At 46.6% G+C, this 26,889-nt stretch overlaps 1 protein-coding gene across 11 annotated transcripts in view; it reads right to left on the bottom strand.

Annotated features, from left to right (window-relative positions):
• Positions 1-26,220, bottom strand: part of ATP13A5 (ATPase 13A5) — a 29,829-nt gene extending 3,609 nt beyond the window's left edge. For 8 of the 11 annotated variants that reach the window (XR_002437665.1, XR_002437663.1, XR_002437664.1 and 5 more), the window contains exons 1-27: positions 26,080-26,220; positions 25,758-25,980; positions 21,771-21,944; positions 20,649-20,795; positions 20,363-20,433; positions 20,206-20,286; positions 19,601-19,670; positions 18,185-18,319; positions 15,371-15,443; positions 14,432-14,563; positions 13,637-13,807; positions 13,347-13,504; positions 12,904-13,092; positions 12,575-12,636; positions 10,064-10,214; positions 8,999-9,082; positions 7,912-8,068; positions 6,397-6,514; positions 5,735-5,859; positions 5,493-5,635; positions 4,659-4,781; positions 3,837-3,916; positions 3,576-3,618; positions 2,730-2,839; positions 1,608-1,704; positions 977-1,049; positions 639-813 (exon numbers count right to left, since the gene is read on the bottom strand). Coding sequence is in view for 7 of the 11 variants with exons in the window: in XM_021393336.1 (XP_021249011.1) it covers positions 639-813; positions 977-1,049; positions 1,608-1,704; positions 2,730-2,839; positions 3,576-3,618; positions 3,837-3,916; positions 4,659-4,781; positions 5,493-5,635; positions 5,735-5,859; positions 6,397-6,514; positions 7,912-8,068; positions 8,999-9,082; positions 10,064-10,214; positions 12,575-12,636; positions 12,904-13,092; positions 13,347-13,504; positions 13,637-13,807; positions 14,432-14,563; positions 15,371-15,443; positions 18,185-18,319; positions 19,601-19,670; positions 20,206-20,286; positions 20,363-20,433; positions 20,649-20,795; positions 21,771-21,944; positions 25,758-25,820 (3,005 nt within the window). In the remaining 4 variants the exon portion in view is untranslated. Of the gene's footprint in view, positions 1-638; positions 814-976; positions 1,050-1,607; positions 1,705-2,729; positions 2,840-3,575; positions 3,619-3,836; positions 3,917-4,658; positions 4,782-5,492; positions 5,636-5,734; positions 5,860-6,396; positions 6,515-7,911; positions 8,069-8,998; positions 9,083-10,063; positions 10,215-12,574; positions 12,637-12,903; positions 13,093-13,346; positions 13,505-13,636; positions 13,808-14,431; positions 14,564-15,370; positions 15,444-18,184; positions 18,320-19,600; positions 19,671-20,205; positions 20,287-20,362; positions 20,434-20,648; positions 20,796-21,770; positions 21,945-23,998; positions 24,173-25,757; positions 25,981-26,079 lie in introns of those variants that run through there. The other 3 variants (XM_021393343.1, XM_021393337.1, XM_021393342.1) reach the window with 3 other exon arrangements.

The following is a 26,889-nucleotide window of genomic DNA, read 5'->3' as shown; positions in this document are numbered from 1 at the left end:
CCACAGTAACCAGATATCACCCACAGCAATGAAAACCACATTAAATAGATATTTATATATATATATATATATATATATACACGTAGCAGAAATGCTAAGTCACAGCCTGAACCAGTGATGGAGAACCTGGTGGGAAGGCAGGGCCAACGCAGGGGAGCTCAGGTGCATGCAATGTACCTGAGTGACCAGAAGGGGTGAAGCCAGGATCCACTCCTTCCCAGACCTCATTTAAGGGCTGGCAGTGGAGGTGAGGGCATTCTATCTGAAGAGCCCTGCCTACCTGAAGTCTTCTGAGGGTAAGCAAATTCTTTCCTTTGTTTCTGTGTTCCCAGTTGCTGTATTTGAGCATATCCTCACTTGCTGCTGCCTAGGACTTTGCTACTACGTTGTCATTGCTGCGCTTCTGAGCATTACAACATATCTCCCAGAAAGTAGCTCAACTACTGCCCAGTGCCCCGATCTCAGCTCCCAGGTAGGCAGTGACAGCAATGCTTAAGGTGCAGCAATGAGGAGCACGCCCAGTTCCTTGCACACTGCTCCAGAAACGCTGGCTCTGTGGCATGTCCAAGCATTGGTGGCTGGTCTTGTTGGCAGCCCCTGTGCACCCCATAAGCAGAGCTGTGATGAGAGGTACTCACCTCCAGCTGGCCAGCGCTACATACCAGGGCTGCTTCTTCACCAGCAGGAAGCCACAGGTCTGCAGGGCTATGGTAAAGCACACGTTGAGAATAACAGAGAGCAGCAAAGGAGGGGAGATGAGCTGGCCAGGAGGGCGATAGGGTGCCAGCTTTGGGTAGGCTTCTGTCAGGCTCACTGGAGAGAAACAAGAAAGACTTAGTTAGTGGCCTAAGGGATTGCTCTGCCACCATCAGTTATGGTTACTGATGGTGGAAGGCCTTTATTTCTTGCTGGGAAATGGAGTTGACTATTTACACTCATGCTTTCAAACAAACACGGGCTTCTCAGCACTGCTTACTTGTTAGGCAAACCAGGAGGGTAATGACCATGTCTTGAATCAAATACTGGTAATTCCCAAAGATTTGCAGTTGCTGAAACAAAAACAAAGAAGGCACCACCTGACTACAGACATGGGCTTGGATGGCACAAAATGCAGCCCCATGTGCAATTTCAGAGCAGCAGCACAGTGGCAGCAGCATCTGGATGCACCTGCAGAGCAGAGTGAGCCCAGCTGGCAGCTGAGCACCACCCAGTCCCTTTCTAACTCAGAACACTTGTGGGTTACCCAGTGGCAGGTGTGTGTTCTTCCACCCCTATCCCAGCAGACACCAGTCCCCATAGGCAGGCATAGCCAGAGTTCCATGGTGTGCCAAGCTTGAAGCTTATTTGAGCAGGATCACAGGCACAGTTGGTGCACCCAAACTAATGGCTGCTGAAGCAGGGTTATGCCATTGTCATTTGATTCAACTATTCTGATATTAACTGAAATACTGAACCTGTTAAATGATTATTCAGTTATCCAGCTTTTCACATCTTTGTTACTCCTTGGAGACCCATATGCTGTTTCTTCCCTACTGAGTAATACAACTAAAGACAAAAACCTGCACTGAGCACAGCTTGCCAATGAAAGGTAGGCATTGTACACTTACCCAGAACAGCAGAGCGGTGCCAACAAACTGTATCAGGCCGTACAGGGTCAGGTATTTAACAACAGCAAAGGAAGCCACCAAAGCAGCTCGACCTTCCCTGCTCAAAATGCAAAACAAAGCTGAAACTGCCCCCTTACCACAGTACTGGTGTTCTAGTGCTACAGGTTGCTTCTGCTTCTAAGCAGAGTAATTCCTTTGGTTTAGAATCTTTAAGAAGAATGGAAAATAGTTTAAATTCCATAGATGTGTTCTGGCCTTAAGATACTGCAGAGCCACTTAGCTGCCCCTCATCTGCAGTGTTTCATTTCTTTGTGTTTATTCTGCTGCTATGATTTTAATACCTGGCTTAAGCTGCTGTTGTTTTTTCACTACTAATTTGCTCAGCAGTTCTGGGAATCAAGTGCACTGCTACATAAAATCGTCTTTGCATACATTTGGCTAAATGGCATTATTCCTGGCTGCTCAATGACTACATACAGCATTTGGATATGAAATTTGTAAGTAATGACAAGCGAATCTGTTCTGTGGTAACTGTTATAGCTGCCTTTTCATGACACTCTACTCCTGAACCTGCAGTCATAGAATCATTAAGGTTGGGAAAGACCCCTGAGACTCCAGCCCATCCCACCATGCCCACTGACCATGTCCCTCAGTGCCACGTCTCCATGGTTCTTGAACACCTCCAGGGACGGTGACACCACCACCTCCCTGGGCAGCCTGTGCCAGTGCACCATCACTCTTTCTGAGAAGTTTATCCTATTATCCAACCTGAACCTCCCCTGGCACAACTTGAGGCCATTCCCTCTCATTCTACCTGTCCCAGTAAATACCAGTCCCTATGCACAACACTCTGGGATCTAAGGATTTTATGTAGTTACTGAGAAATTAAGTTTGTTTTATCAGCATCTTTGAGGGTAGCATGTATGCACAGCTATACATGAATGTATATGAGTGTGCATGCACATGGCTAGCCATAAACCAACATAAATAAACCATTTCCTTTGCCAAGCTGCCCCAGGATCCCTGTGCACCGCTGTGTAGCTCCCACTCGTGACCCCACCCACACACGAAGCTCAGAGCAGGCAGTGCCCTGAGCCTGCCCCAGGGCAGCAGCCAACCAACCTGATCAGCTCCGGCATGCACTGGATGTTGGGGATCTGTGAGGTGAAAGGCGAGGCCACCGATGCCTCCTGCTCCGACAGCGATATCCCTGCATGGGCCATCTTCAGAGCCTGGAACCCACAGGAGCAGGAAGCTGGGGAGGCACCCATCCACCCTCCCACTGCTTTTAGTGGTGCTTTACAAGTTTTGTTTCGAGCATGATTTATCATTGATCTTCCCTTATTCTGTGGCCAGGCTGATCTCATTTTCCAGCTATCTTCCCTGCCCTAGAGCTTAAGCACTTCTTTTGTTCATTTAATCCCATCGTGCCTATTTACAGTTCTCTGAAGTACCCTGCTCTGTCTCCCACGTTGGGGTTTGTGCATACCTCTCCTGTTGAACAACCCGACGATCTATTTAAATCAGCACATTATCCTCTTTCCGCTCCTTTCCATCTCCTGATCACATTTCTTTTATTTCTGTCTTACGAGGTCTGTGTGAGCCAGCCCTGTTCCCTCTGGCCTGGCACTGAGGAGCAGGTTATGGATGGCTTGCAGCAAGCCACCTAATGCGCTGTTACAAAATTATATTACGATAACGCACTTATTGTAGCAATGTAATAGATAACAGTAATTATTTTTATCATTAAGGCCCTCAAATTTGCATTTGAACAAATACGTCAGTAGTAGTGTGTTTGTTCTTATTTCTAGGGGGAAAAATGCACATATGTAGTGTCTTATAGCAGCACTCTGAACACATCCACGTGCTAACTTGGGTGATGTGGTGTGCCAGGCAGTATCTCACCACTTTACCCCATAGATTGAAAGAAGTGACGTGAAGGAGGGTGGGAGATTTGTTCCTACGTACCCCGCAGTCATTGGCTCCATCACCACACATACCCACGTAGTAACTGGTGGAGGGAAAGGAGGGAAAACACTGATGAAAGGAGTGAAAATGGGGGAGGGGGGGAGGGAAGGTCTTTGCATATGCTGGAGTATGTCAGTGGTTTTATCTCAGCTCCATTTCACAGAGCCTTCAATGCAACCACCGCAGGTAGGAGCAGGGGCTGGTAGGGCTGGTTACACCTTTCCTTGTTTGGGTTCAAGAAGAAAAGGAACAGAACCTTACTCGAGTTTCTGAAGCTCTTCAACAAGGCTGGATTTCTGGCCAGGAGACATCCTAGCGAAGACAGTCGCATTCAGCAGTATCTGTGGGACAGTGCAAGGGGCTGCTTTGGGTGGGTGTTTGTGCCCCACAGAGGCAGGGTCAGGCTCCCTGATGGGTGCATGGCACAAGCCTCTAATGCTGTCTCCCAGCTCCGACATTAGTTTAATTGCCTGTAGCATCAGGTTTTGCCTGATGTCAACTTCATCCTGCTCTGGTTTCTGCCTTGCCTCTCCGTGGCAGACCAGCATCACCACGTGCTCTGCAGCAGCCTTGGAGCAGCAAGTTCTCCCATGCCACTCCCTGTTGCACCACGGATGGTGCTGCTGGTGACTGTGGCAATAACACTGCTCAGACAGAGGTTTCTCCTATCTGAAGTTCTGTCCAGCAGCTATTCTATGGGAGGGTGACAGGAGCTGAAGATTTCTCCTGCTAAATGCAGTTATTTCATGCTCCTTCTGCCACTGCTGAGCAGAAGACATTGCCAGCTCTGGCAGTGGTACATGGGAATGGGGCTGCTGTTTTTAATTAAATCGAAGTGGAGGAGGTGACCACAGAGTCACTCTGCCGTGCAGCTGCGTGCACACCTCAGCCACACTGATCACCCGAGGTCTTGCAGATGCTGACAGCAAGCAACTTGGGCTAATCCTGAGCTGTGCTGGGAGGCTGCTGAGTTGTCAGAAGTGACAGCACTTCAGGTACTGACACCTTTCTCCAGCTGGAACAATACCGCTATTTACATAAAGCAGGCAGGGAGAGTAAGTGCTTTGTGTCTTCCTCACTTACTTTTGGCAGCAAGCTGTAGAAGTGCTTTAGGAGAACCTGGTAGGACTTCCCATTCATTGCAAAATGGTAGTTGCAGCTTTCTCCTTCCAATGTGATCTTTTCCTGGGTATTGGCACACACCTCCTAGAAACAAGACAGCATTTATCCTTAGACTGAGATCACTACACCTTGATGCCCTGTCCCTGGGACAGATCCGCCTCTGGAGCTGACAGCCAGCCCTGGTGGTGCCACCAGCTCTCAGACAGGGCAGCATCCCTACCCCTGGGCAGGATGTTCCCTCCTATTTTGCATCCAGCTCTGCTATGGACCCACACCACACTTCAGCCTCCCACCAGAGAGACAGGCAGGTAGCATCGTTTCTGCAACATCCTTTCCTGGAACTTCAGGCCTGGCAATACTGGATTTTCTAGCTTTGCTCCCATGTGTCACTGACACCTGTTGGGCACAGCTTGCTCCTTTAGACACTGAAGTTTGGTCCAGCAAATAGTCTCACAGACAGATATTTCTAAATGCATTGATTAGACACACTTCAAGCACAAGGGAAGTGGCCACTGTATCTGCAGAGCATTGCCAGTTATGCATACAGTCATTTTGCATGCAGTCCTGAGCAAAACAGCTCCGTATTAGTTACTTCTTCCTGGCTGGTGGATGGGTCACTCCACATATCCTGGCTAGATAGGAATCCACCCAAGGGTTCCTTACAGTTTCTTCAAAATCCACAGTGAGAGCCCAAACTCCCAAAGCCAGCTATTATACATCAATGCTTCGTTAATTCACCCTGGCACTCAGCGGCCACCCCTTGGCTGTGCTCACACTGGGAGCAGCTGCACTTGCCTTGCTGCCTTCTGCCAACCGCCAGGCAATGGAAGCTGGAGCGGAGCCCTCTGGTTCGCTGGCTTCAATGATGATGACTTTGCTGCCCTCGTGAATCATAGCCGCGCTCCTGGCCACCGTGACTGCTGTCTGAAGGTTGTCCCCTGCCAATGGTACAAGAGAGGTTGGCTCCCTGTGTCCTCCGTCATGGAGCTGCTGTAGGAGCAAGGTGCTCCCATCTGCCATGGCTGTGGGGGGTTCACCTGTGACCATGATGCTCCTGATGCGGGCAGCGGCCAGCTCTCGCAGCACAGGCTTTGTTTCTGGCTTCAGGCGGTTCTCCATCACCAGGAGGCCCAGAAACTCTAGCTCAGACTCTGCCTCTTCTCTTGGGAGAAGGAAAGAAACACGGTTGTGCTTCCCGGGAACAAGGCTCTCATATTGCTGGGAAAGCCATGCTCAGCTGGAAACATGTTCACTGTAAGGTGAAACACAACTGGACCGAGCCTGGGACAAGGAGTGCTCAACAAGCGTCCACATTTCAGCTGCCGGTCCCTGCTGTGCGGTTTCCTGGAAGGGTCTGCAAAGCCAAGGTGAATGCCGAGAGCAGTGGGCTCAGGCTGGCTGAAACCCACTGGTCCCAGCATTCAGCATGGCTTTCTGTCCCAGCCCCAGTCCATGACCCTTTTGAAGCACAGTTACCAGCTTCAGATTCAGCTCGGTGAGCTTTGCAAGAGCAGTAGTTAACTGCAAGGCAATTAGCAGAGTAATCAGCATCTGCTGAGAGGAAGGCATGATGGGGTTCAGCTTCCCCATGCGCATCTTCAGGCAGGAGAGGAGGGGAAGGACTGGGCCGGGCTGGGCCCTACCAACAGGGAGGAAAGTGATCCCACAGCGATGCTCACAGCTCCTCAGCACAGCTTACCTCTCCAGGTTACTCACATCTACATCCTCTGGAAGGCTCAGCAATTTATGGGCCAGGGCAATCACTCTGAAGCCTTGGCTTGTGTATGACTTAAGCTCCTCCAAGAAATCAGCTGGGACTGTTTACAGGATAGAAAGTTGTGTGGTTAGAAAGTTCCATCCTTGCTGAATGCTCCTCTGGGGTTAAAGTCTGCCCTGTGACATACTATATAGCCTTTCAATCCTGCGCCCTCTCATACAAGTCAGCTGGTTTGTACTGAGGCTGTGCAACTGACTGATCCATGCATCTATTTCATACTTCTAAAATGCACATTAAGGGGCAGGGATGCACAATACATTACTCAGCAGAGAACAAATCAGTGTTTCCATAGTTCTGGCCTGATCTTTTCTGCATACGTGCTGAGTATTGCTCACAAAGTTGTTTTTACATTTATGCCTTAATGGGAAAATTCTCCCATATCCTGAATTTTCAATTCTGGTTGTTCCAATGACTCTAAAAACAAAGAGTTCCTTTTAACTTTACAGCATCCTGTAATCACTACATACTGCCCATAGATTTACAGTGCGGAGCCCAATTATTTATTAAGCTGTAATCAATAGGGAAACAATCAAGACAGGATGAGAGGAGCTATTTAGAAACCTGAGAAAGTGGAACAATATTTTCAAAGGTATTTTTCTTACTGACATCAAATTGTTTGGAGGTTTGTGTCATTAGATCTTATGCGATTTTAAACTAAATCTTTCCATTGTCCCTCAAAACCATTTTCACCTGTTCTGAGGTCATTGCCATCTCAAATAACAAACCACAGAGACCCAGACCTTTGCTCCTGCATGGCTGGCACCCTTCCAAAACATTCAGTGAATATGACCTGAGTTTCAAAGTTGCAGGCAAATTTGAGAACAGGCCTATTATGTTGCTCTCACACACAAAAGGAAAGCTGATGTTTACTTGCAGAGAGAGGACAGAAGCCTTGGCTTGAGTGTTAATAGCAATTATCCTTAATAACTGTAATTTGCATGTCCACAGCAAGTTTCCCATTGCTGAGATTTAGAGCCTTTGTAAGCTAGGTCGGTAAATAAAGACTGAATTTACAGGTCAATAAATTAACAGAAAACTTAAGAACTCACGCAGCGCAACAGGGCGGCTGTGACACATGCAATTACCACCATCCCACACCTACTCCGAGTATTTTGACATATCAACATTATTTACAGGCTGCATCTTCAGCAGATGCACGTCGGCTAAGTGATGTATAGCGGCTGAACCACAGGCTGTGCGCCTCGCTACCCGCAGGGCTGGGTGCATCCCAACGTACATACAAGCACTGAAAGCTTATTTGTGCTGTTAACTAATGACATTTAACTTCTGTACAGGCCCAAGACTTGTTTGTGGGAGGAATCGTACGCATGCAGTTGCAGAGTGAGTGCTGCAAATCTTTTAGGATTTACAGTCCAAGGTCTGCTTTGGATTAAGTTTGAATAAGTGCTATGAAGGTGCCCTCCCCCACATCTATACCGGTTTCTTGTCTGCAAAAGCTGGACACTATTTCTGGTGCTCCTTTCATGTACAGGTCATACTGCTCCTCTCCAATCTTCTGTGAAACAACAGACATCCTCTGCAGCCCAGAGGAAAATGGGAATTGATGCAGGATTGCAATTCCTTCCACGGGGGCCTGGAAGAGGTCAGGAAAGGGAGATGTTGCTTGCGGATTTGATTCATGGATTACACAGAGTATATCCATCCTGAGCTGCAGCTCATCTGAGCCTTTCTGGCTTAGGAGATTTATTATTGATAGGATACTATTTCAGTGTCTTTTGACTATGGAATCAGATCAATGATGATAACTTTGGAAATCACAGTTTCAAAAACAGTGGCTTCCTAGTATACTTCCTGGGAACCTCAGTGTTTTTCTTAATATTCAGTTTTTCAGAATTTGTCCCAGGCTTTTTCTTAGCAATCACATCCTGATGCAATACTCCTGGAGTTACAGACAGGGGAACTGAAAATTGATGTTACAGTGATATTGCCAAGGGAACAGAGCAATGCGAGAAACAAGATTGATTTCTTTGTTGCCACAGCACCGTCTCCCTGGTGCTGCTAACAGAAATCAGCCTCCTTCCTCTGGGAAGAAGCTGGCAGGTTCAGCATTTGGGCTGGAAACATGACAATTTCCAACCATCAAAATGCAGAGCTGCTGCCCTTTGAGAGGGAGAAGGAAGCAAATAACATTGCTTTGGGCTGAGGCTGGTAAATCTGTCAATGGGGCTGCACAACCATTACCAGCTGGACTTATGGCCCACACTGCTGGCTGTAGTGTTCTGACCCTACAGTGCATCTTCTTGCAGGTGTATTCCTCCTTTAGACTTTTATCCAGTTTGCAAGATTTCTTTGCACTGGTTTCCACTCAGACCACTCTTACAGCTTTTCTGGTCTTAAGCTCCCAGGAGGTCTGCTTGCAGGGAGGCTGCAGCACAGAACCAAGAGCAAGGGAAGGGCACTTTGCAGCCAGTAACCCAGTAAATCAACAGTGCATGTGCAAGAAGCTTCAGAAGCTGCGGCTTGAAAGCACAGAATATTCATTCCCAGAAAGAGCTGGACTCACGCTGCTGGCGTTCGGCCCCGGTCTAACGATGCAGGCATCAATAGCACCGGCCCTATCCCAAGCTGTGCTGGACTCTTCTATCTCCTGTATGGGAAAAAAACATTATTTCTGATGCTGCTTTTTTTTTTCTGGCTTCACACCTGACTGTTAATAGCAGTGGCAGCAGCATATGGGAGAATTTGCCCCTTGCTGTTGGCACACAGTTGCAGCAGTGTTTTGTTATAATCTATGAGGTCTTTCTAGCCATCACGACTGACAGCCTCCCTGCAGTCTTGTCCTCAGTAGAAGCCTACAGGGTCCTCCATCTTTTGATTTGATGAGAGTAAAAAACCTGTGTCACATTTCGTTCTTTCTCTAACTTCAAGTTCCACATCAATTTAATGCCATATAACATCAGGAAAGAGAAATAATCCCTATCTAACTGGATTTATCTTCCAATCTCCAGTTTTAAAAGACTGTGCAGGAACAGGGTGGCAAGTTTGGATGTAGGATGCTTTAGCCCTCTAGCTCTGCTACTTTACATGCTGCCAAAGCTCATTCACCGTCATCACCCCCCTCTTCTGCTGTTGCACTGCTCCACTTCTGCCTGTCCCTCCATAGCAGCAAGCACCAGCCTGGTGACTTCCCGCAGTGCTGCTGCAAGAGCTGCCATCTGTTTTATTTATTGATTCAACTCTCTCGAGCAAAAGGCTGAAGGAGAAAGGGATGATGGGGCAGTTGACTGCAGTGATCCCTGAGCCCCTGCAGGCTGAGTTTGCGGGAAGAGCCACCTCTTTCTTTCTGGTGCCTCGTCCCATCCTGCTCCCACCAGTACAACACTCCCCATCACTGCAGATGTGCCCTGGGCTCAGCCCCTTGCCTCCTCCCCAGCTCTCAGATTTGCTGTTCATCCAGCCTGAGGCTTCTCCATTGGGATACATCCCTTTGCTCATCAGAGAAAACAGCCCTTAGCATATGGGCACAGAAACCTGCCTGCGCACATCCCTAAAGACATGTATTTGGGCTTGACCTTGAATAAGCCCCAGGGCTGTGCTTTGGAGGGTGCAGAGACATGAGTCACATTACCCAGTGTGTGCCCTCAAACATTTTCAGGTCCAGTGGGTCTCCTTGAATCTTCTTATCCAGAACCACCAGGGAGTGGCAGCTCACCATGGCTCCACACACCGGTCCCCAGGGCAGAGGAGTGCTGGATGGAAACTTGTGGATTTTCTGAAAGCTGATAAAAAGCAGAGGGTTAGACGGACAGCTTGCGAGAGGGATGAAGAGAAGTCTTCAGCTAGTGCATACAGGTGCTGCTTTTCTGCATTCAGTGATGCTGAGCCCAATTACAGCAAGCAACGCACTGTCCTACCCGTCCTGGTAGCAGCTCATGGACACTCAGGTGGCCGAGAAGTCCCTAAAAATTATCATGAGTTCAAATTTATGCAAAGTAACTGGGAAGGTAAAACACTCAGCAGAGCTGGCATGGGCACTGGAATACTGCTTGACAGCTGCTGTTCAGTATTAGAGCAGAGAAGACACTATGAGAAAGGGAACTTGCAGCAGAGATCTCCAAGAAGCTGAGCAATATGGCCCAGGAGAACCTCTACTTCCACTAGCAGAGCTCCATCTGCATTTCCAGACACCAGATACTTGTCCCTCACTTGGGTTTTAAAAATGGATAAGTTTGACTCCTATTGAGTTACTTGGAGGCACGCTATTAAAGATGCATGCCCTGATTTACTTCTGTGGAAAGCCTTGAGATGTGTTCCCTCCAGAACAGACTGAGCACTGGGGCTGGGCTGGGGCAAGGCTCTGTTATTGCACCATTTCTCAGAGTCTTCTCACACATTTTTCCTTCTAAGAAACTGGCTGGCTGACAAGCTCTGCCTGCCAGACCAGAACACAGCCCATTACCATTTAGGCTGGCATGTTAAGGAGAAATTTAAATAGATGTTATTTACCTTTGATCACCTCAAGCATCCCCTGTTACTGAAAGAAGCACAGTGCAATGAATCTGGAAGCGAGCAGCATGACAGCTCGCAGCTCTGTTAAAAGGAACAATGCATCCCAGGACCCATCATCCCTCTGGGCCATCAAAGTCTGTTTCCAGCAAATTATACCTTGTTCTCAGGCTGGTCATAATTGGCTTATTAATTAATTAATACTTGAGAGACACCATGAAAATGTTAAACAACATAAAACCAACAAACGCTAGTATCTTATTAAGCATACAATAGGATATTTTGCAAGTGGAATGAAATTCCTTTACTGTCATTGCCTCGCAGTATTCAGATTAGCTGACAGCTAGTCTTATGTGTTTAAGAATGTGAATATTTAAGAAAGAATAATTATGTAAATGCGCTAATGAGATCAACACAGCCAGTGATAGCTCCTCCTTGTGTTCTGGCAAGCCACCAGCACTGCTTCCCAGCTGGGTGTAGATTGGGCACGTCAGCAAAGACAGCCTTATGTTCTGACACCTCACAGTTCTTTATTACATGAATTTATCCTGATATATCAGTCCAATTTTGTCCTGCTGCTCACATGAGCAGACACTGACTGCAAGGCTACCTCGGTGCAATCACTGCCATTTGCTATTTGGTGGGCTCTGAGCCCACCCTGCATGCCCAAGCTTAGCCTGAACCCCTGGGGCACTGGATGAGTGCCAAGAAGAGAGCATGCTATGTGCCAATGGACTGGTCCTGCTGGAGGAATATTCTATCAGCTGACACTTATTAATCTCTTCTCATTAATTTGCATCAGATAGCAATATTCTTTCTGTCCTTTGAGAAAGCACTGGGAAAGTGATTTTTCTCCTCCCGTAATAAATTCATCCTTTCATTCATTATGGTATGATTATCTCTGTGGTGTTGAGGTATCTGATACATTAACAGCAACTAATGAAATCTGGGAGTAGGTATGGGGTGTGTGATTTGTCCTGGCCACTGCAAAAGATTGATATTTTGAGTTGGTGTAACAAGCAAGTTATACTGCAGAGCTGAAGCCTGTCACTGTATTTTAATAATGTGAATCCAATAGCATAATTCTGGATGTATTCAAGTTTAATATTTACATACTGGATATCTCTTGAGGCTTTCATTGCTCCTTGGGCTTGAATTTGAGATGGAACCTGCCATGGATGGGAGGCAGTCTGTAAAGACACCTAGGCTTTGCAGGTCTGATCTGTGCTCTCATGGATTTTTGCAGTGTTTACAGAAGGTAGGTGAGATTTGACAGGCACCGAAGCTGGCAACACTTAATTTCAACAGAGGGAGCATTATCCTAACACTTAAGGGATGAAAGGTTTATTGAATAGATTAGGGATATTTATTGAACTATGCTGTGAATGACATAATTGAAGAGCTCTGTGCATATTCTCTAAATCCCCATAGAGTAATTAAAAGCACTCTCACTGCTGCTGGCTTCTGGGCTGTGTGTTTGCCTTGAATTAGCAGCCATGCTGACGGCTATGACCGCTAGCCTGCTTCCTTGAGGGGAAATGAGCTGAGCAGGGACACCAGCCCTGATAACTTGACTTTGGGGCAGTACCTCTGCACTGGGGAAGAGTTATCACTGAAGGAAATCTTTCCTTACCAGCTTCCCTCAGAAGGGAGGATGCCCCACAGGTCCAGTCCATCTTCTGTCAACGTGCCCGTCTAAATTGAGATAAGTATCTGTTATCCTGTTCCTGCTCACCCCTTCCCCTGTAAGTCCACAGATCTCCTACATGGGCAGGGTAAAGAAAGCCTCCTGCCCACAGTGCCACCCTTCCCCACAGGCACCTGTAGAGGATGTTATCCTGGGAGTGGGTTAGGGGAGATGGAATGGAAATAAACAAAATAAAAAATAAAATAGAAAAATAAAATAAACACCATATTCCCAGCAGCCTCCAACATCTGTCACTGCCCCGGGAAGTGTCTTACTTTGTCAAAGCAGACGAGGTTGATTTGCCCGCAGATATTAATCCTCTGTGGAGTGATGCAGAAAATCTTCTTTTTCTTCAGCCTCCTTTGGGCATAAACGGTGCCCGTGGTCAGGGCAGCGGGGATGGCAGGAGGCACAGCTGCGGTGAGGAGGAGGAGGGCCATGGACACGACATCTGCCACTGGCTTCTGCAAATGGCCAGAACAACAGGCGGTGGGGTGGGAACAGCCCTGCTACCCTGGGACCTTATTCTCCTGACGTGGAGCAATGCACCCTAAGCTCTGACCATGGGAATGATGGATATATTCATCTTTGTTCGGCCCCCAACGCCTCACTTCTGGCATCAAAGGACTGGATTACAGAATTGGGCGATACTCCAATGACCGCGGACAACCGAGGTCTTGGAGCTGGCCTGCAAGCTGGAGGCATGGCCCATACTTACTTTGTGGTATGTGAACACACAAACGGTGTATATCAATCCCAACACACCAATGGCAGAGAGGCCTAGAATGAATTTGAAGGCATCTCGGTAGAGCTGGAAGTTCACAGGTCTGGGGTAGAGGATAGACCTCACCAAGTCACCTTTAGCAGTGTTGAACCCTGTGTGAAGACATGGCCCTTATGTTGTGAACATGACCAAACAGTGACACAGTGAGAGAGCTCTGTGAGAAACGGGAAGCCTCCTGGGAGGCCACCTTTGCCATTTTCTAACCAGTTTAGTGATAGTCGTACCGGTTTGCAGCACCACGGCCCGCACCAGCCCTCTGCCAGATGACTTTGCCTGGATGACTTCAGTCCCACAGAAGAGGACATGTCTTCGGTAGTCCTCCATGCTGTGTGTTTTCCAGGGCTCCGGGCTCTCCGCGAGAGGCAATGGGGTCTTCATAACTGGAATGCTTTCACCTGAGAACAGCAGCATGTTCTTCATCCAAAGGGGATTTAAAGGTCTTATCAGATTGTGTGTGTGTTAAATAATGACAGCGCCCTTTAGGTGCTTAAGTTTGCCTGACTAATTAGCTTGCTTATGTCCTTGCAGATGTGGATTTATGGTGACAGCCATTGTAGTTTTCATTTCAGAGCATATCACATGGCTTCTCTGAGCGTTTTCTGCTGGTGGGCATGGGTCAAATTTTGCCCTGACCCAAGTTCATGCCTTGTGGTGGCTCAATGTTTAGCTATGGCACTAACCCCTGTGCTCGTACACCACCTGCTTGAGCTGAGCTGCTGCAAGATCAGAATCCAAAAACTCAAAAAATACATATTCAGTGAATTTGAATATTTTCACTATCTACTCCTGACAGTATATTAATCCTACTTGATTTTCACGTGGATTTGAAATGTATATTATACAACGGTAATGTTCAAAAGCCCAAGATAACTGTGAATTATTCAAGCCACAGTTCTCCCACCGCCTGCTGCAAACTATTCTAAATAAATAGTAAAAAAATTGCTGTCAGGACAGATAGAGATGTCTCCCTGGCAGAGAACCTGCCCAGGGCTTTAGCATTCCTAACTCCAAGGCAGTACCTGTGAGCATCCCTTCATTCACAATGCAACTTCCATCAATCAGGATAGCATCACATGGGAGGGAGAGCTTTTTTCCATCTAAAAGAAAAACATCTCCTGGGACTAAGCAACGAGACTCCAGTTCTTTGAAACCTGTAGAACAGTGCAAAAATGAACTTAACTTGTGCATATGTTCCAAGCAAAAAAACCACCAAGTTTCAAGGCACACATATCATCACTAAATTTCTCCACTGCCTGACCTAAGGCCAGTGCCTCTTAGAAATAATATTGGCCTAAAAACAATAGTGTAAGGGTAGGCCCTTCTCTAAACATTTGCCTTTGAGTGGCTGCCTGCAGTTTTATTGGCTTCATGTCCATAAAATGCTGATCAAGAAAATCCATCCAAGGCCTTACATCTGCCACCATCCCAGCAACTGCACATCTCAATGTCTTTGGGAGGCAGAAATAGCTATATCCTCTATTTTATGGACAAGGAACGGAGGCGTGGGGAAGAAAGTGCATACCTCAGTGTGAACCATATATCTAGACTCCTGAAAACTTGCTCACAAGCTGCTTTACAAGATTGGGAAAGTAGCCTATAGCAGGGCAGGGAAACAGATCTCTGAAGGCCAGAGTTGTTATCTGATTGTTTGTTTGGGAAATTGAATTTTCCAAGCTGTTTCCAACCCTTAACACAAATTAGTAGGTTCACCTGTATCATTACAGATGTTGCAGATACTGACAATAATGACACAGATGCATCATTACCGCACTGCACAGGCCTTTGCCCACTCCTCTTGCTGCCCTGCCCCACTCACCTCCCTCCGCCCCATTCTCCCCACAGCTCACTCTGCACGTTTCGGCTGTGGAAATCAACAGGAGCTATGCAATTCCAGATATATTTCAACACGGCAGTTAATTACACGGGCCAGTGAGGAAAATGAGACACGGATGACTCACCTTCGTTCTTTGTGCAGACTGTAACCTGGACTTTGTTATGCTCCTCAACGAGGTCATGCAGCTTGGTAGACTGCTGTTGGTGGGAAAGAGATTGCAATGTTGAAACACCAACACTCAAGCTGAGCAGCATGTTACAAGTCAGTGACTAAGCTAGTATCAGAGAAACTGAGTTCCACTGAGTTATCCAGGGGAGTTTTCACACCTCTCTTTAGAGGTCAGGATGCTGGATCTGGGCTTATTCTGTTTTTGTTTTGGTTTTTTTTGCAATCTAATTCAGGCAATTGTGTACCCTGAGGTAATGATGAAGTCAAGACCACTAGAGAGAATGCACAATCTTGATTTAGAAAGTTGCAATTACAAAAATATAACCCCGAGAGTGGATTTCTTCATTAGCATTGTTCTTATGAGGATGTCAAACCAATTTGAAGAATATCCAGAGGCCTCAAACATTGTAGTTCTTCCTGCCAAAGTTACCAGTCACACAGTAAAACTGGCCTTGTCCAGAAAAGCTGAATGCACCATCCTTGGTACTCTGCTACACCAGGGCATAGCATCTCCACTTTAGGGATACAGGTGCTCTTAAAGGTATGTGAGTGCTTGTTCAACATGGGAGTGCTATTTACCCTACAAAACACATACAGATTTTAGTCAGAGATTAAAAAAACAGGGTTCAAGGCCAACACACCTGCACTGGCAGGAGCCCCAGCTATTCACAAGGCACTTGCTGAGAGCAGCATGAGGCTGGAAGAAGGCAGATGAAAGCATGCCCTTGGCAGAGGGCTGTATAGAGTGCCATGTCAGCACAGCACAGCTCTGAACTTGCTGCCAGAGGTCCCCAAGCCCATGGACACACACAAGAGCACTCTGTGTTTTTTAAGTATAATTTCTCTTTTTCTCCTTATTATATCTTTTTTTTTCCCCATATGTTTATTTGCCTTCTTCATTTATTTAAATTGTGCTCAGAGAATAAGGAAGTGGTTTCCAAATTCTCTGCAGGAAGCATCAGGCACCTCACCTGCCTGAATGTGGAGACTCAAGGGCATGCAGACATTGTGTAAGGCTCACCTTTCTCTATTTTCCTCTTCCGCAGAGGCTGAAGATTTCAGGCTTATCACTGATGAGTGCTTAAGGTCAAACACTGACTAAGATGAGACTACTAGAATACGCTTCTAAGCAGCTGTTTCTGTGGCAGAAGTGTTGAACAAATTTGAGAATTAAGAACAGTCATGGTTCTTTTTGCTGTTAAGACCTGCTATTCAGCCAACCTTAAGGGAAATTAATTCTCTTGAATCATAGAATTGTTAAGGTTGTAAATGACTTCTAAGATTATCTTGTCCAACTGTCTACCTATCACCAACATTGCCCACTAAACCATTTCCATCAACACAACTCCATGGCTCTTGAACAATTCCAAGGACGGTGATTCCACCACATGTCTGTGCAGCCTGTTCCAGTGCCTCACCACTCTCTTGGAGAAGATTTTCCTAATACCCAACCTGAACCTTCTCTGATGCAGCCTGAGGCCACCACCTCTCATCCTACTGCTGTTACCTGGAAGAAGAGGCTGACTCCCACCTCACCACAGCCTCCTTGCAGGGAGATGTAGAGAGCGATAAGCTCTCCCTTGAGTCTCCTCCACACAGAACAACCCATTTCCTTCAGTCATTCCCCATAAGACTAGTGCTCCAAACCCTTCGCAGCTCCATTGCCCCTCTATGGACATGTTCCAGGGCCTTGATGTCTTTCTTGTAGTGAGGGGCCCAAAACTGAACACAGTACTTGAGGTGTGGCTTCACCAGTGCTGAGTAGAGAGGGGTGATCACCTCCCTGCTCCTGCTGGCTGCATTATTTCTGATACAAGCCAGGATGCTGTTGGCCTTCTTAGCCACCTGGGCACACAGCTGGCTCATGCTCAGCCAGCTGTTAACTACAACTCCCAGACGATTTTTCTCCATGCAGCTTGCCAGCCACTCTGCCTCAAGCCTGTAGAGATGCATGGCGTTGTTGTGATCAAAGTGCAGGACCTGGCCTATGGTCTTGTTGAACTTCATCCCATTGGCTTCAGTCCATTGATCCAGCCTGTCTGGATCACTCTGTAGGGCCTTCCTACCCTAAGGTAGATCAACACTTTCCCCCAACTTGGTGTCACCTGCAAACTTACTGAGTGTACACTCAATTCCCTCATCCAGATCATCAATAAAGCTTTTTGACAACCCCTGGGGAGCACTACTAGTGACTTGTCACCAGCTGGGTTTAACTCCACTCACCACCACTCTCTGGGTTCAGCCACCCAGCCAGGTTTTTACCCAGCAAAAATTGTACCTGTCCAAACCATGGGCTGCCAGCTTCTCCAGGAGAATACTGTGAAATTATGGTGGGAACCAGACTCACTGGTAACGTCCACCTTCAGTCTTATGAATCCCATGTGTCAAGATTTCAGTCCTATTTAATTCTTGGGAAGCTCAAGGCTACTGTGTCTGAACCTTTTGACTCTTCTATAGTAATAAATCTACAGTAACACATCAAAATACAGAGTAATAGAAAATAATCAGAAAGAGAACAGAAACAGCTGCTTATCACATCTGCAGTGAAGTCACTAGCAGCATGGTAGGGGAAGTTTTTTACCACAGGGGCAGTGAGACAATGGAACAGGTTGCCCACAGATGTGGTGGATGCCCTGCTCCTGAAGATGTTCAAGGTCAGGCTGGATGGGGCTCTGTTCATTGCAAGGCAGTTGGAATAGATGGCCTTTAAGGGTCCCTTCCAACTCAAACAATTCCATGATTCTAAGTTGTCAGTTTACATGGCACTCACCTGTCTGAGATCATACACAGTTAGGCCAACAGAAATGACTGACAGGACTATGATGGCCACTGAGTATTCAATGTAGCCTTGGCTCAGCCACAGAGTGAGAGTGAAGGCTTGGAACACATAGAAGGGGTTTAAAATCTGCAAATGCAAACGTAGCGCTTGTCAGTGGATGGACATAACATATGTCAGGAAGATGGGGTGTGGGAAGAGGGAAGAACATATCATCACAATGTCTAGGAGTCTCCAACACCAACTTAAAGGACTATTTTCCTCTCATGGCAATATGCTTTCATAGCTCCATCTCTGAACTCACCAGCTTACACATTGTTCATGATGTTTGTAATTAAAAGCTGTTGCTAACTGGTAACTATGCAGCAGCAACTATGCTGGCAATTTAAAGTCAGAGTTTAAGAGACTTTCAGTCAATCAGTTTCCCACTTACAAAGGTGACCTTAATGTTGCTGATTCTAAGTAATCTCTACACAGGAGACACTATCCAACTACGGAAAAGAAAGACTGAATTGCAGACTATGTATTTAACACTTTGTAATTTAAGAAAGTCAGTGTGGATATAATTTTTTTTTTTTCCAAGAAGAGAAGGATCTAAGGGTCTGTGAGGCCACCGGTAATCAGTTTCAGACTGCAGCTAAGCTGAAGACTGGATTTTCTCACACTTCCACACTGTTGGCCAATCCACACTGTGACAATTTTACAATACTAGTCATTGCTCACTTTAATTATGCTAAAACAGGAAACAAGCCCCAGTGAAGTCCAGCAGAGGACACAGTTTTGGTTCTCTAACTAACAACAAAAGAGTTAGATGAATTTTTTTCAGAGAATTGCCCAGTATGTGAAGAGTGACAGACTTTCTGTGGAACTGATATAACGAAAATACCAAATGAAAGAGCTTTCTGCATACAGATTTGAACTGAAATGAATTATTCATCTGACAAATTTGGTCCCTCAATGAAAATTTAATACACTATTCAAGATTCACTAGGACAAAGAGACAGACACTAAATCAGGATGCCAGTCTTCAGCCGCTGAAGCTGTATCTGGACTGAAATACCACCCACCTGCAAGGACCCCTCTGCCTTCAGGCACTACCATTAATATTTCAAACACGAAGCTTCAGACTTGGATGGAAGTGCAAAGTTCAAATTAAATAAACTTTTTTAGAGAGCTGCACTGGAATTCTCTTCAAGATCATCTCCAGAGGGAACTGAAATGTCAGTGATACCACATCCAACCAATTTCAGAAGCCCTGCAGCCTTTCATGTATTTTGTACAGCTTCAGACAAACTCCTCCATACATTCAGAAATGTGCTGACCATACTATCTTGGAGACCCATCGTACATAGACAAAGTCTCAAAACTATTTCACGACTGTCCCACCTCATGCCAGCCTGACTTACTGACCTCTTTAAAAAGTAACTTCCAAATGGGACGGATTTCAACTTCGATGGCATTAGGCCCACACACCAGCTGCCTGTAGAGAGGGAGAGAAGAGTTCCTGATGTTACAGCTTAGACACACATGTAAGACAGCTGGAAAGACACGAGCCCAAATAATATCAACAGGTAACTCCTGGGGGCACAGACAATTGAGCAGCACAAATAAATCTGTCGGGAAGCTATTGTACCAAAAAGGGTTTTGCCTAGAGGCATAAGTTTGCTATTTCCTTGTTGAAAATATTGTAACTTTTCTGTTAAACCCTGTGATGAGCTGTCCAGAGGTCTTTTAAGGTGCTGTTGGCAAAGGTAGCTAGCCAAGTCTTGCTGTGCCCTGAACCACGGCTGGAACTGGTGAGGTTTTCCCCAGCCTTGCCTCAGCATCACTCAGAACAGAATAAGCTCAGTAAGGTGTGGAGATAATAACTTTTCACTTTTCTGAATGCCACCTATGCAGTTTGCACTGCATTACTACTACAGTGGGCAGCAAGAAGCTCGCATGAATTTAAAAGGGGATTTAATAGGTTATACTGTTATGATTAGCTCATATACCTACTCATACGCAGACAGTACCTGATTTTCCGTTCTTCCCCTGTCAGGCCGGCTCCAAACTTGTGGTGTATGCTGTGACACGTGTTGCTGTCTTCCAGTGATCTGGGATAACAGGAGAAAGTTCACACAGGGGACTCCAGCATTGCCAAGGGATTTGCAACAAGTTGTTGACACTCACCCAACTTTCCTGAACTCTTTTACAGAAAAGTCCCAAATGTAACGGATTTTCTGTACTTGAATACATCTCATCTGCAAGATCAAACAGCAAAAATTCCTTTTGGCGTTTAAGGAAATCCACCTTACTGTGTTGCAGAAACATTTCTGTATGTTCTGTGAGAAAGCTTCAGCTCGTTAAAAGAGGACTTGCAAGAGGATGCTGACAGTGCATTTCTGGAAGCTTTGACTCCTGTAGTTCACTCACCATCTTCATTCCACCTTTCTTCTCCATGTTGTAGACCACTTACCTTTAACTGTGGCTTCATTATGGCTCTGTTTATAACAGAGTCTTTATCATCTATGAGAGGACATTCTGAATTACTACCAACGGGTAGTGCCAAAGTGGACAAATCAATCCAGGTCACCTTCTTCTGGGTGTATTTCTGAAACTCATCCTAGAGAAATAGAGCCCAGTTCAGTGACAACCTGAAATATTGCCCATGATAATGTTTCCTGACTCTGAGAAGTGTATATGAGATTTCCAGAGAACTACAGTCCTGTAGCCTCATTGCAATCACAGAAAATGTAAGTCCATAGCAACAGGGATGCCAGGTATCAGTGCTTCAGTACCAAGCAGTAAAGTGCTTTGAAGTCAAACACACAGTCATCTCCATTTGCTTTGATTTATACTTTAGAGCTATCTCAAAGAAGATAAAATGGAACCAGATGTGCTTCAATAGCTACTGGAAGGATATTCAGTCTATAAACCAGACTAGAGCTAGCTGCAAGTAAAAGCCTTCTGAAATACCTCTAGTGTGAACACTGAAACCTCAGCACCAGCTACTTAGCTCTACAAATCTCTTATAATGTTGCTACTTGTTATAAATCCACAATCAAAAGCAACTCAGCTTTACTGCTACAGATGCACTTGTCAGACTGAATTGTCCTTTAATCAGTTTGGCCTTAACCTAACACACTACTCATTAAGTGGTTTGAGTGCACTTGTATAAGGGATATCATTGCAATATTGAGCATTAAGTGTAGCAAGTATTTGCTCTGATAGAATTGTGTGGGATTTTAATTTACAGGGATGGAGTCCTAGAATATAACCAAAGCCTAAAACCCAGCTCTCCAAAACCCATCTTCTCAACACTGTCTGACAGATAGATAGTTTCCAACCAGAAAGGTTACTAACAGCCATAATGTCTGAGGATGATCCCTCCTGCAAAGGCAGCTGAATCTAACACAGTGCATAGAGGATGAGAAGAGGCATAGCTCCACTGAAGCTTGACTCATCCCTGTCCCTACACCTCCACAGATGGACAGTGTAATCAACCTGCTGCATCATGTGGGCAAAGGGAGGCAAGCTGCTCTATCTGTGAAAGCCATAGGTTCTGCTAGTAAAAGTAAGGTGCGAGGGTTCAACCTACAGTTGTTCTGAGTAGGATGACATCTGCTTCTTCCAAGCTGCAGGGGACACAGTTTGCCCACACATCCCATTCTGGCTTCCAGTAGAACAGCAGCAGCAGAGCCCCGCAGGACAAGATGTATCCAGCAATGCACAGGGCCTTCCGGCAGCCCTGGCTTTTGTAGCCAAAAGCCTCCTGTACAGCGAAGAGAAAGCACTCTGTTAACAAGCTTGACCGTGGTGTTCATTCATCAGAAACCCTGAGCCAATTGGAAAGAAAGATTGGTGACTGAGGCCTCCTAACAGCACAAGGCCATTTTTGGAAATTAGAGCTTGCTAACTGACATGGCATAGTTAAGCACACACAGCTTCTGCAAGGAGGGTGCTCTCCATGGAATTAGGCACTGAAATCCACCTTGCAGAAGAGGAACAGCCTCTGCCTCAGGGAGAGAAAATGGCCAAATCCCCAGGCACCTCCTTTCAGCTGCCAGGTACTGTTCCTACTGCCATGTTATCTTCCACCATGTACACCACATCTTGAAAACAAGTACATGAAGGAACTTCTGGCTTTGTACGTTCTCTTCCTTTTACTTATCCCCCAGATCACACCATCTCCCCTGCTTGCTCTTTCTCTTTGATAGCCCAGTACTCATCTACTCATGGTAGATAACATGGACCTGTTGGAGCACATCCAGAGGAGGGTCACAAAAGTGCTCCAAGGGATAGAACATCTCCCTGTGAGGACAGGCTGAGAGAGCTGGGGCTGTGCAGCCTGGAGAAGAGAAGGCTCCGGAGGGACCTGAGAGCAGCCTGTCAGTACCTAAGGGGGGCTGTAAGGAGGAAGGGGACAGGCTGCTTAAGCAGGATCTGCTGCGACAGGACAAGGGGAAATGGCTGCAAACTAAAAGAGGAGGATTTAGACTGAATATAAGGAAAAGGTTTTTTACACTAAGGGTGGTGAGGCACTGGCATAGGTTGCCCAGAGAGGTGATGAGTTCCCCATCCCCAGGTGATGAGACACCCAAGGTCAGGCAGAACGGGGCTCTGAGCACCGATGGAGCTATGGGTGTCCCTGTTCATTGCAGAGGGTTAGACCAGATGTCCCTTAAGGGTCCCTTCCAACTCAGATGATTCCATGATTCTGTGATAGTGACAATCACCAGTTCTAGTTTGTCCCCTTGAGAAGAACATTACATTTTTGTATGCTTTGGCTTGCCTGAAGTTTCCCACAGGGATAATGATAACATTAACGCCTGTAGTATAGCTGGATCCTTCCCTTCGAGCAGGGTGTTTTCTTCTCAGTATCTGCACAGCAAAGCATTCACATCTCCTTCCAAAGGAAGCAGTGCCTGGAGTGAAACCCACACTTCAAAGTTCACAGGGAGTCACTGCTCACTTTGGGGTTTTGACTCCTCAGCTGCCATAGAGGAGCTGCTCTGAGCAGACAGCAGAGCTCAGCTCAGATAGGACCTCAGCCCCCATGGGACAGGAGGAGATGCTCCATCCACAGCTGGGGCTTACAGCACCCAGTGGTGCAAACCCACTGAGCTTGTCACCATGTCCAGCCTGGATATGCCTAACTGGCACAGTTTGCCAATTAAAGTACACAATATGATGAGGCAACATAACCTGCTATTCACACAGAATTTGAGCGGTGTTTTAAAATGTAAAGAGAATAAAAATGAGGAAGTCTCAGTTCTGAATTATAGATGATAGAAATGCCAGAAGGAAGAGTGGTGCTCTACAGGATAGAATATGCAACAAAGCAGAGCTTCTTGAGAAGGGCTTATATCAACAATTATACAGGTGCAACTTCAGGTATAATTTTAAAGTGATTAAAAGGCAGTGGAGTAAGCACCTATTTCGTTTTAAGAGAGCAATTAACTTGATGTATCTGAACTCTGATCATAATCAACATAAACTAAGCTGAAATCAATGCAGTTCAACTGAAATAAAAATAATCATGCGGCCCTTGTACTAGGTGAGCAAAACCCATTTCAAAACAGTTCTGCAGCTTTGGAGTTCACAGCCCTGCTGCATGCAAAATATTATTTATTTGAAGGACACAGAAGTTTAAAGCAATAATTACAGATGTTCTCAGGGCTGGAGGACAAACCAGTCTCCGCAGCTAGGGAAATTCATGGTGATCTTTGCTTGCTTGTTTTGTAACAGCAGCAATTTTAGAGATAAAATCCAAAGGCAGGTCTGGAAAGCAGGAAGCATGGTGTGGTAGCTGGGACCACAACTCACCCAGAAGGCACGGAGAGGATCAAGTCCTCAGCCCAGGCTTGGGAAGAGCTGCAGTGTCTGCCCCCACTGAGCTGGCACCGAGTCCAGTGCATGATGGCAAATCTGCTCCAGCAAACAGGGCAGCGAGAGGATGTATGACAAAAAGCAGTGCCCAACCCAAGCCAGACAGTCTCTCACAAGTCATGCTGTGTCAGCAGCCTGCAGGCAATGCCAGGGCCTTTCTCTGCCAGCAGGGATGGAGGCTGGATGGGTAGGGAGGCGTCTCCTGAATGTGGGTGCAGCTCAGTTAGGCAGCACAGCTCCCATCTAAAGGCTTCCTGTGGCAATGGCTCATTCCACCCACCTTTCCTGGCCCCCCATCATCATCTGGCAGTTGACATTGCCACTGCTTCCTACACTAACAGAAGCATTCATGTACGCAAGCATGGAGGACCACTTCCCTCACAGCAGCTAGGGACACCCTAAAGGACACAGCGTCCTATGAGCATGACACAAGCAATCACTGGTTTACTTCTTACCTGCCATCCAGGGCAGATTTTCTGATTTTGTGCTGAATCCAGACAGCTTCAACCAACCTGGGCTCCCTAATCTACGACAAGCTCACGAGTTGCACAAGCAGCAAGCAAAGCCCAGCAGGGATTTACCAGAGGCAAGCAGCAGAGCTGCAACCCCTCCATTATCAGCAGCCCTGTGAGCAATCCTGAGGCAGAGGCACAGTCGTGCAGTGCACGGCAGGATCCCTCCCAGCTGTGCCTGCCCTGAGCATCTGCATCCCGTGGTGGAGGCACCTCTCAGACCCCAAAGTTGGGGAAGGGGTGACACAGTGGGGATGCCAGAAGCAGAGGACAGAAGATCCCATCATGGGAAGATTGCACAGCTGTGTGTCCAGTGCATGCATCACACATGCATCTCTCACACATAACAGATTGACAGAGTTCTATTTTACACCTGTGCAGAGGCATCTACTTTTGTGCACTGGGAATACCTGAATTCTAGATGGTCTTTGCACAGAAGGCTGGAGAAGAACGCCTTACTCCCACCCTCACTTGGCTCGAAGTGATCAGTCCATGTTGGCAAGCACAGGAAGAGTTTCCAACTCAATGCACTTGCAAAGCAGTCCCTTAGTGTATATCATCAATGATCAATAGTCAATAATCGATTATACTCAAAACCAGAAAGTAGATTCAATTAACATTAACTAAAAGCCTTTTAAGGGCAGAATCTTTCTCTGTAAATGTCGCCATAAAAAGGTGAGGAACAAGGGATTGCTCCCATGGGAATTGCAGTAGACTTTGGACACCTGCCCAGCTTTCCTAGACCTCCTACGCAGCACAGACCCTGGCATGTCAGGAGAAGATATTTAACCACCAGAGAATGACCCAGGATGAAACTCCTTTGTAAGCACCTTTCCCATGACTTGCTTTCTGATGGCCTGGCAAGGGGAAGGGTACTTATAAGTATAGATCCTTAAGGTTAGGGTGGAAAAGACAATGGAATGGACAAGGAGAAAGGGACACTGCTCCGTGTCCGGATGATTTCTGGCGGGCAGAGGTCTCTTCCATATTTTGTGCTTCTGGACTGAAGTACTACATTCCTCAATCTCAAAGTCAGCAAGAACTGATCCAGGGTTTTGCCTTCCCTCAGGCTGTGCTGAACCATGGGGAGCAGAGGTGAAGAAGCATAGGCAGATTCAAAACAAGCATGTGGAGAAAGAGGCACACAAGGAAACCGAGCCCCCGCACAGCCCCCCACTCCTTACCAGCTCATTTTCTTCATCCTTGTTGAGGAGCACATAATGATCCTTCCAAATCTTTTCCTCCATCTGACTGCGTTGTTTTCAGCCTTGGATGTCCTTGGTGAGGTCACGCAACATCAAGCACGGCTATTGACTTGAACTCAGGGCAGCATTACAGATAGCCCTCCCCATGGTCCTTCCTGCTGCCTTTGAAAGTCTCACAATGTGCACAGTTTTTAATACACTCCTGGAGAGGGAGGAAAATCCAGTCTCACGTGTAATGCCCTTAAATGCCCAGCTTGTGTAACCCATGCATTTCTCCACTCCCCAACATTGCTGTGCTTACCGGGGTGGGACAGGCTGGTCCAGTGGGGCTGCACAGTGAAGGAGACATCAAATATCATGACAGAGAACATGAGGAGCCAACAACTTGCCCAACTGTGGCTCACCGACAGGTAAGATTGTTACAGTTAACAGTATTGTGCCTTGCCTGCACAGCAAGTGGCTTTTTCCTTCCCTTTTTTCTTATGCTTAGATTGCTCACATTCCACTCAGGCTTAATTATACTAGTAATCAGTGTGTGTAGTTATAATAAAATCCATCAGGCTTCATCCACGGTCTGTTGCCGTTGTATAATCCAATACCCAAAGAGCCCCAGTGTCCTGTGACAGTGTCATCAAGGCTTCTCCCGTGGGCTTAAGGTCACAGAGCTGGGCCTGTGCTTGGCTGAAGCACAGTTCAGGTGCATGCTATGGCACTGGTCTTCATGGGAGACCCATTCTGAATGTCCCCTCTAGCTCTGAGCATCCCCCCAAACCTGAATTTTGGTCCGAAGGAGGACTACAAAAATGGGGAAGGGTGTGGAAGGCAAGATGTACAAGGAGCAGCTGAGATCCCTCGGTTTGTTCAGCCCAGAGCAGAGGCTGAGGGGAAGCCTCATGGTGGCCTGCAGCTCCTCACAGGGACAGATCTGCACGGTCCAACCAGATCCATGTCTGGGGAGTTCTGTCAGCTACACTTGTGTTCATGAAGCAGCAAAGATGGATGAAATACTGAAGAAACCTGAAAAATCAGAATGATGGTAAGAAGACATATATTTTTTTCTTTTTTCTGAGCAGTGGCATTTAGAACCATTGAGAACCCGAAGGTCAATGGA

Source organism: Numida meleagris, chromosome 4 (genome assembly GCF_002078875.1).
Source record: "Numida meleagris isolate 19003 breed g44 Domestic line chromosome 4, NumMel1.0, whole genome shotgun sequence".
NCBI lineage: Eukaryota > Metazoa > Chordata > Aves > Galliformes > Numididae > Numida > Numida meleagris.
The sequence above is the reverse complement of the archived record's forward strand: the minus strand, read 5'-3'. Positions and strand labels throughout refer to the sequence as shown.